The sequence below is a fragment of the Astatotilapia calliptera genome, chromosome 7 (assembly GCF_964374335.1).
Source record: "Astatotilapia calliptera chromosome 7, fAstCal68.1, whole genome shotgun sequence".
Lineage (NCBI taxonomy): Eukaryota > Metazoa > Chordata > Actinopteri > Cichliformes > Cichlidae > Astatotilapia > Astatotilapia calliptera.
The window spans coordinates 23519842-23529901 of record NC_137428.1 but is presented as its reverse complement, the minus strand read 5'-3'; the positions used below and the strand labels follow the sequence as shown (position 1 = coordinate 23529901).

The 10060-nt window shown below is 41.4% G+C and overlaps 1 protein-coding gene across 19 annotated transcripts in view; it reads left to right on the top strand.

Moving 5' to 3' along the window:
• The first annotated feature begins 716 nt into the window (after window positions 1–716).
• dnm1a (dynamin 1a) overlaps window positions 717–10060 on the top strand; it is a 50101-nt gene continuing 40757 nt past the window's right edge. For all 19 annotated transcript variants that reach the window (XR_013910386.1, XM_026173722.2, XM_026173717.2 and 16 more), the window contains exon 1: window positions 717–1112. Coding sequence is in view for 18 of the 19 variants with exons in the window: in XM_026173722.2 (XP_026029507.1) it covers window positions 952–1112 (161 nt within the window). In the remaining variant the exon portion in view is untranslated. The remainder of the gene's footprint in view (window positions 1113–10060) is intronic.

Genomic DNA, 10060 nt, shown 5'->3' with positions numbered 1-10060 from the left:
TGTTGTTTTGTTTTATACTCTACAGTTATTATTTTATCTATTAGCTAATGCGACATAGTTAATAAAAATAAAGCTTTTTAGAGGTGAACATTAAATAGCAGAATACAACTTAGCACCTGTGGCACTGTTTACATTACTGTATACTGTCATGTTGGTTGTAGCTTGAGCTCGTTATGTTTTTCAATCTAGCTATGTTGCAAATAACCACCGCTGAAAATTAATTTCTATAGGACAGTGTTCGCCTAGTCTTTCACTCTTTGTTTTTGGCTCTTGTTCTTCTAATATGTGTTTATGCAGTCATGTGTTTGTGTGTTTAATTGTGTAAACATATACTTAATGTGTGATTTTAACCAACCACTGAAGCATTTTGTAACTGTATGTTAAAAAGAGCTGCACAAATAAAGTTGTTGTTATTATTATTATCGTTATATTTAATAAAGTATCAAAAAATAAGGTAATAAAATGTACATTTTCATAATTGAAACTGAGAGCAAATCACAAATTTAAACACAACATAAATATAAAAGGGCATTCAAATTCGCTCAGGTGAGTTAAAAAATATTTATTTTAATATGAAAAATACTCTGGTTTTTTTTTTTGTTTTCAAATTGCAAATTATTTATGTGAGAGAAATCTACCAGTGTCACCACCTAGCGGTGGGTGTGGAGTACTGCAGGGATCTCCTGGTAAAATACAAGAGCTCATCCTCCTCCTCCCCCCCTGCGGTGCTTGGAGAGGAGAGTGTTGGAGAGAGTGCTGGCTTGAGATGATCTGACACACCGAAGAGCACCGTAAATGAGGAAGCAGAGCGAGAAGTGAGCCGGTGAGTGCGCGCAGACTAGAACGCCCTCTGAACGCTCTGAGGGGGGTGAGGAGGGGCGCAGAGGAAGATAAAGCCATATATCCGTCCCTGTTCTGTCAAGGAAGCTAGCCCATCATCCTCTCGCAAAGATGGGGAACCGGGGAATGGAGGATTTGATTCCTCTGGTGAACCGCATGCAGGATGCTTTCTCGGCCATTGGGCAAAACGCAAACCTGGACCTGCCGCAGATCGCCGTGGTGGGAGGACAGAGCGCCGGGAAGAGCTCGGTGCTGGAGAACTTCGTCGGGAAGTAAGTAGGCTTTTCCAGGCTGTAGTGGATGCTGGCGCGCCTCTGGTGCACCGCGCAAGAAGGAGCTCTTACATCTAAGTCCCCATCCCCCCCGGCCAGGTTTAAATACACAAAGCCTCCACTTAGACCCGAAAGCTTCAAATTAAACGCGCATTCAACGCACTTTCTGTCGTTTCAAAGCCTCGAGCACACCGTGAGGCAGATTATTTTGTTAGGCCTTCATAAATCCCCAGAGTAGTTTATCTGTTAACTACCTTGTGATGCATTCAAGAACCACATATTCAAGTTACAATGACTTATTATGATCTTGTTATGATCCCCGTGCTTGATATAAGTTTTCAAACGTGCCCGCTTTGTTGTTGAACGACTTCGGTTAAAGGAAAATTTTCATTGTAAATCCACTGACATCTGTGACAAAGGCAGGGTTAGTTTGGAAGCTGACTTCCTGTGCAGCATGCACTGTCACAGCTTGCTTGGTGCAGGTGTTGTTTCTGTAGCAAGGCTCCCATTTTGTTGCCCAAAGGCTATTTAATCCTGAGCAGGGAAGGGTGCAGGATGATGCCCGCTGTGTGTATGTGTCAGTGAAGAGGCTTTGGCTTTAGCCTCGCAAACATGCAAGGCTTTTTCATTCTGCCACAACTGCTGTGCTGATGATACAAAACACAGGAAGGGAACAGAATCTGGAGTATGCAAGGCTGCTGTGTGACCTTGCACGCACACACACACACACACACACACACACACACACACACACACACACACACACACACACACACACACACACACACACACACACAGAATGAGAGTCCACCTGAGCTTTGAGCCCTTCCAGCTCAGCTCATCCATCTGTCTGCCCGTGCTTATAATGCTGTAAATGAAGCTTACTGCATGCAGACAGCACTGATGGTGCTTCTATCTGTCAGTCTGCTCCTGCTTTCTTGTATTTCGCTGGATCTGAAGATTTTTTTTAATGGGTTCAAAGATGCGCCCCACACACACACATACACTGTGTGATTCAGCAGTATTTCCTGCTTAAGCAAGGGCATAGTGTATGCAAACTGTGGCTCCGAGCCAGCTCACCCCAACATTCAACAAGGCCTTGGTATTCCAAGACAAAATGCCATCTATCCCACTGGACACAGAGGGAAAGGATCCATCTGTTAGGCATAGCTCTGTAGGTCTACCTAGTTCACCACATGGGCTCTATAATCCCCATCTTAAATGGTAGTAGGTGAGGCTGACCTGCTGTTTACCTGTAAGTGTACTCTACACCGTACCTGCTGTAAAAATAAAGGAATTCATTACAAAAATGTTCAGATGTTTCTGAATAAAGGTGAGAACTTGCAGTTATATATGGAGATTATAGTTGTAACACTAAACTAACAGTACAAAAGCAACCGGTGCTGACACTAGTATACTGCAAAGCATCGACAGCTATTCTACACAACGCAATACAACAAGAAACCGCTGCTGTAGATTATAGTAAGTGCACTGTTTGAATGAACATTTTATTTCTGGCAAATCTACCTGCAAACTTAGCTCAAAATTCAGAATAAAAGTCTGGAATGAAAAGCACATTAAGTTAAAGTGAGCTAAACATTCATATCTGCTACTGGCATCTTATTACTAATGTAACTCCTCGCTTTTGAGCCTTTTTATTCCCAGTAATAGCTATTAAATTGATCTCTTCACCCTCACAATTGGGCCACGCTGTGCTGCACTCACGCATCTGTTGTCATAGAAACAGCTTTGCGCCTTATTATGCTGTTTTACCCAAAGGAGCAATGGTTTAGAAAAATGATGAGATTTTAAACTTTATTACACAAAGGTGGTGGATTTCAATGCCAAGCGGGTGATTTGTAGGAACTGCGGTCTTTGGCGTCTCGTGAAAATTTGTGGCCTGCTGCGTTTTTGGGCTGCCAGCTTTCCTCGTCCAGCTGCAGTGACGTAGCTCAGGCTCTCCCATCCTCCTGATCGTCCTCTGCTTCACCTCCCCCACTGACCCATCGTGTTTTCTGACTAAACACATTTTTTCAATACGCTGCATTTACACGTGCCACAGCTTCTCTTTTTTCTATTTCCCCGTCTCTAATAGTGAATTGTGTTGGTGCCTTGCAGAAAGTCCAGCTTTCATTAAACTGCTTCTATTTCATAATTCTTATGTCAATAAAAAGAAACAGGGTGCTATTGATTTTATTCCTGGTTCAAACTGCCGAACCCCACCTCCAATGTGTCTTTTATGGTTATCTCAGACAGCCAATAACAACATACAGAAAACTGCTGCATCAGTTTAATGGCTGTTTACAGCTTGTCTGTTGCTCAGCTGAACTGGATGTCATTTTAGGGGGAAAGTGAGAACAGGAATGAGAGATAGATAAGTGAACAGGTTCATTCGACCCTTGTGATCGTAAACAAACAGCTTTTTCTATGTAGCTGTTAAAGGATTTAGGTTAAAACTAACAACTACACAGTTAAAGAAATGCTTTCAAAAAGGGTTTGAGAGACAGTTTTCCTCACTGGTGGATTAGATTTTGATTTGGTGATGCTACGTGTCTGGTAGGTGTGACAAAGACAGTTAAAACCATTTGAGATATTCTGTCCTAACCTCACAAGAGCACAGGAGCAGTAATCAAACGTACCTGTTAGTCTTTATCGTCTGTCCTTTACTGTTATTGCTCACGGTGCTTCTTACAGTTCAGTGTGTCTCCTCTCAGTTTAAACTCTGATTCCCCAACTCATGAATCTCTAAATTGAAGTTCTACTTGGCAGTGAGGTTAAACTAAAAACATGATCATAACAAACACACTAACGCACCGTGCCAGCACAAATCAAGACGCACAGTCATCACAATGCGTTTGTACTTTGAAGTATTTCTCTTTAATCGCTTCTTTCATCACCAACCATTTTCTTGTCACGACTAAAGTAGATGCAACTGCTTCTTTTTACTTTTCCTCTTTAAACCAATAAATGGGAAACTTATTTCGATATTTCTTTATGGCAACAAACAGTGATGAAACAGATGAAACTGATAGATGCCACTGTAGTTTCATCCAGGCCAGACATCTGAGGGTATTTGATCTGCAGTAAAAAATTGTTTAATGTTTGTCTTTTAATTGACAATAAATGAGCTATCTGGCCTTCTGCAGATTTATTTCTCTCCATGTTGACCCGGCCGAATCGTTGGCTTGCCTGTCTGGCAGTAAACAAGACATGATTATGCATATGAATTTGAGCTCATCCGCTCTTTCTCATTTGTGGCCATTTCCCAGTCAGTAATTAAGGCTCCCACAGGTCTAATTATCTCAGACAAAGCAAGAGAGCTCTACTCGTCTTCGTTGCCAAACACTTGCAGTGCCAGCTGAGTGAGACCTGTTAGTACCCAGTAACCGTGAGGGTGGGGGTAAATCCAGTATTGTTACATGTGTAGCGTAGCATTTATGTTAAAGGAAGAAAAACAGTTCATACACTGAACGTTGGAGGAAAACAGAATGAGGTGATTTAGAAAGTCAAAGAAAAAACAGTCACTAAAATGGAAAAGCAGCAGCTGTGTGCTGCAGATATCTTTCAGTAAAATGAAATTTTCTTACTGAATTCATTGTTAGTCGGATGACTCTGCTGATGGGACAAATCCACATAGGATGGCATAGAAAGCTATTACAGAAAATAACCAGGATGTTCAAGATCAGTATGTTGAGTTTATCAGGAGAGCTCGGTAGTCGCTGTGAATGATGTTTGCAAAGGCTTAGCTGCAAGGTTTGCTCAGTTTCAGCACCACGGACAGCTCTTTGACTGATTCCTCTGGAAAAAGCCAAATGCTGATTTTATCATTGGAAGTGAGGGTTGCTCTTCAGCTCTTCGTGTATTATAGTCATGTCATTATGGAAGATTAAAAGGGGCCAGTCAGTGGATTATAGAAACAATAGCTTTTTTTTTAGCAGAGGATTCATGCTTGTATCGAAACAGGCCAGGAGATGTCCCGCAGTCTTTCTTAGGATTGCCTAAGGGAATAATGAGTCATATGAGTGGTGAGAAAATGGTGATAATAGGAATGTTTGCCTTTCATGCACCGAAGCCCAAAGATTGTTTTATGCTGAGGTGTGTCAGGTGTTTTGTTATCAGTGCAGGCTGTGAGCACTGGAATAGCCCAGTAACATAAAACTCCAACATATGTTTTTTTTTTCTCTCCCTGCTGCCATCACTGTTTTAACCCTCTCGAGGCAGGCGTTGCCGATTTGCAACAGTTAAAAACTAACAACCTGATTACCCCACATACATGTTTTATGAGTTTGTTTTACTCAGAAGTACCACTGCAGGACTTGGTTGTGCATTAGCAACAAAAGAGTTAATTTGAGCCTGAGAGGGTTAGCCCCAGCATAGGGTTTAAGATACATACCTGTTTCCACATGTTACATAACACTGAAAGGGTGTAAAGTGTTCTGATGAGCAGCAGCAGGATATTATCCTGTCACTAGATTAAAGCCTTTACTATGTTCAAATCAAAGCCCAGTGGGAGGTGGTGGGGGGATGTAGAGGCCTAACTTAATTAATTGCTTATGAAGAATAATGTGAGTGAGTCTCATGCCTAAAACGTGAATCGTTTTCTTTGATTCCACTGGATGTGATCAGCAAAGTTAGACTTGTAGAGTTCGTAATAGCGCTAATTAATCAAGTGGTAACATTTTACTTTACTTTCCCCGTAGTGTTAACGTCTTGCATGATTCTGAGTGAAATGGACTAGTAAAGAAAGCAGAGACTTGAGGGATTTGACGGTTGAACAAATATAACAAGCAAGATCTTTCTTCTTGGTTTAAATTGATATCTGCTAATTTTCCATCTATTTACACTCACTGGACACTTTATTAGATAAACCTGTTCAACAGCTTCTTAACACAAAGGTCTAATCAGACAATCACATTGCATTTAGGTGTGTAGACAGGGTTAAGATGACCCGCTGAAGTTTAAACTGAGCATCAAAGTGGGGAAGAAAGGTGATTTGGTGTCAGCTAAAAACATGAAATTGAGGCTACGATTCATATAGGCTTACCAAATTTGGACATCAGAAGACTGGGGAAAAGTTTGTCTGATCTAATCAGATTTCTGCTGTAACATTCACATGGTAGGGTCAGAATTTGGTGTTGTAGCATAGATCCACCCTGCCCTTCATCAATGGTTCATGCTGGTGGTGGTGTGATGGTGTAGGGGATATTTTCTAGGAACACCCTGGGGCTCTTAGTAGCCATTGAGCATCATATTAACCCTGCAGGTAGTATTATTGCTGACCATGTCCTTTATGAATGTAGTGCATGACATGATTTACATCATGGATGTGCAGCTGACAAATCTGCAGCAACCGTGAGATGCTATCATGTCAATATGGACCTAAATCTCTGAGGAATGTTTCCAGAGAGTCACTGAATCTCTGCCATGAAGAATGACGGCAGTTCTGAAGTAACATTGGGGTCCAGCACAGTACTAGCTAGGTAAAATAAACTCTATTCAGACATTGGTAAATAAAGAAGCAACACAAGACTTTCGGAATAATTTTTTTCATTAGTTACAACTTTACATGACATGTTTTTTATTAACCGATTAATTGTTTGGTCAAAATGTCTTATTTTGTTTGATAAATCTTCCAGATAAAGCAAATAAAAGTGGGAAATCCTCACAGATGAGAAGCTGGAAACAGATAGTGTTTAGTAAATTCAAACTGAAACAATACCTCAGCTCCATTTAGTACCAAATAAAAAAATGTTGTTTCAAGGAAACTTCTAAGGAAATCATGAGGCATTTATGGGACTTAAATGCAGTAATTAAATATGCCTTAAAGAGCGAGTTAAAGTGTAGAAACAGTAGAAAGTGTGAGCATAGTAGGAGCGGTGAAGCAGTTGGAGAGAGACAGAGAGAAGAGAGGACATCATTCGTTCTGATACTGCTACAGAGGATTACCACTAATCTCTGTTTGGGCCGGAGCTCGCCTCCAACACATTCTCCCATTGGCTCCGGTCTAATCTCGATGCCCACATATCCAACAAACGCCCTTTCATTGGCTCCACCTTCCAGTGTGGTTTATGGGAATATGTGTGCACGTGTGCGTCCATTATTCACCAGTAAAAACAGTGTCCTTCTGCCAAAACACAAACGCTGCCGGGAGGGAAAATTGCCTGTTTGTGCTGGTGCACCGCTGTCAGGACTCCTAATGCTGCACGCATTAGAACGGGATTAGATGAGGCTCAGTGTCTGACTGTGTCTGGGAATCGGAAGTGAGGTGACGCACTTGCTGAGAGCAACAGAGCTGCATACTGAGCTGGAGTTGTGGGGAATATTACAGTGTCTTATAGAGAGTATCTAAAACATATACAAGGCATACCCATCCTGGGTGAATACCAAATACTCCATCCTGGGGGCTGTAGTTGTTGACGTACTGTTTAATTATTATGTAAGATTTCTTTAAAGTGGAGCTCTTTGTACTGATTAAAACAGTCAGGTCTACACGAGGGAATAAGACAGTCTGTGTGCATGTGTGCACTCGTCCTGGCATTTATTTGTACACCACTGAGAGGGTAGACTTTATTACAAAAAGCAGTGAGTCACTACTCCACAGCAGCTGGCGCTTACTAGCTGCGTAGGCGTGTTTTTGTGTGTTTGTGCACAACATCAAGTGATGGAGGCTTAGCCCGAGTGCCTCCAAAAGTCAAATCTATCAGGTTCTTTTCTTTGAGTGTTTTGGAACCTAAAAATACATCAGTTTGTTTAATCTGCTTTGAGTTGCTGCAGCTGCAGGAGACACACATGCTTCACACATGCTCAAGCACCTTCCTCCTCTTTTCACTGTGCTCACAACTGATTAGTTTTGATGGTTTTATGGTATCCTGCGATATATACACAGTATATCTACATAGAGACTGAGGGAAATGCAGATTTAGAACTGCTGCAGAGCACTACATACTGGGGGCTAATTTTGTGTTTTTCATAAAGTCACTTGACGAAACAATTAAGGGTGAGTGCCATATGGCCATATGCATCCAACACGACACATTAGTTTCATATACAGTCATTTAATAAGAAAGCACGGCTTCTTTCAAGTCCAATGTTTTGGTCATAATAAAAACCATCTGATGAATAAAAATACTGACATATTATTTAATTCTTTGTTTATTCGTTCATTTAAAAAGGTAAACAGCAGCTAGGTGCTGATAATTAAATGTACATGATTAGCAGCTGTTGCTGCCCATCAGTCTCGGAATGGTTAAAAGGCTATTTCCAAACAAATTTATGTCCATCATTCTACAGCAAGAAGGATTATTCAAATGGAAAACATTCAAGACAGCTGTCAGTCCTTCCAGGAGTGGATGTCCTCCAAGGTCAGCGTGAAACTGTAAACTCCCTAACAGCGACTTCTCAGGATCTTCAGGCCTCAGTTTGCATGTTAAATCTTAAAGTACATAAAAGTACAATTAGAAAAAAGTGAACAAGTTTTGTTTGGAAGGAAGGAAAAATCCTCTTATCTTTAAGAAGAACATGGCTGCACAGCTTAGATTTGCAACGTTGCATCTGAAAAATCCACAAGACTCCTATGAGGGGAGATGTTTGGTCATAATGCAGAGCTTTGGAGTTGTAATGCACAGTACTGTGTTTGGCAAAAAGCAAACACAGCACATCAGCACAACCACTTCGTACAAGCTGTCAAACACAGTGGAGACATGATGATGATGATGATCACAGGACCCGGTCACCTTGCAGTCACTGGATTGACCATGAACTCCTGGCTTTACAAAAGTATTTTAGGGTCAGATGTGAGGCCGTCTGTCTGAGAGCTAAAGCTACGCTGAACTTGGGTGATGAAACTGGACGATGATCCCAAGCAAGCAAGAAAATCTCCAACAGAATGGCTAAAAAAAGAGAAAAGAATCAAGTATTTGCAATGGCCAAACTTCCTGCACAACAATGTGAGAGATTGATAAAGTGATAAAGAAACGATGGTTCTGCAAGCTTTTGAATCATTGTGTTTATGTAGTTTTTCACAGGAATGCTTCTTTGTTTTGGCTTGGATTCTGTTAACTAGATAATGACACAGTGTTTTTATTGCATATGTTGTTGTTCAGTTCAGGTTCTATTGAAGTAATCTCAGAACCTGCTAAGGACCGGGTGATTTTCTTATTATGTCCTGATACAAGAAACCTTAGAGTCGAATGAGGGTGTACTTTCTTTCTTTACATGATTGTAAGGGTGTATGTCTTCCTGCTGCCTACTGCTCACACGGATTGTTCGACAGGTCCATTCATCAATCTATGCAAATGAAGAATATTACCAATAATGTATTTCCCAGATACAATGGTTAGGACTCAAAGTGCTCAGTGCACTTACACTGTGCGTGAGTGCTTGCAGAAGATATTTAATGTACCTAAATACAGACAGCGTGTTTCTCTGTACGTCTCTTTGTGTCGTTAAAACAAATCATCTCGTGTCAGCTTTGTTTGTTCATTTTTCTTTTTTTTAAAAGTGTGCTGTGGTGATTATTTCAGAACATCTGGCACTCACACAACCATGACTGTTTCCAGTCCCTCACCTCACTGTGGGGGATGTATCTGAGGAGGGTTGGGGGTGGGTGGAGCTGGCATCCTGTCTGAAGAAGACATTAGGTGATGAGCAATTAAGAAATGAGGATGTTGATGGTGTTTTCAGGGATATGACCGTTTCCTTGGCAATGCAGAGGAAATATGGGTGTTTGGGAGTGGAGCGAGAGGAAGACCCGCAGTCAAGACCATCTGTCTGCTGGGCAGGTAGAAGAAAGGACAGACACACAAACAGTGGATGATGAGAGATCTGGTTTGCTTTGTTCTACAGGCACCAACAGAAGAGCGCTGGCTCTGAAACAGCGCTCAGAATAAAGCGCTCTGCTGCTGCTGGGTTCAGAGTAGCAGCTGTTGCTAATTAGCAAACAGATTTCA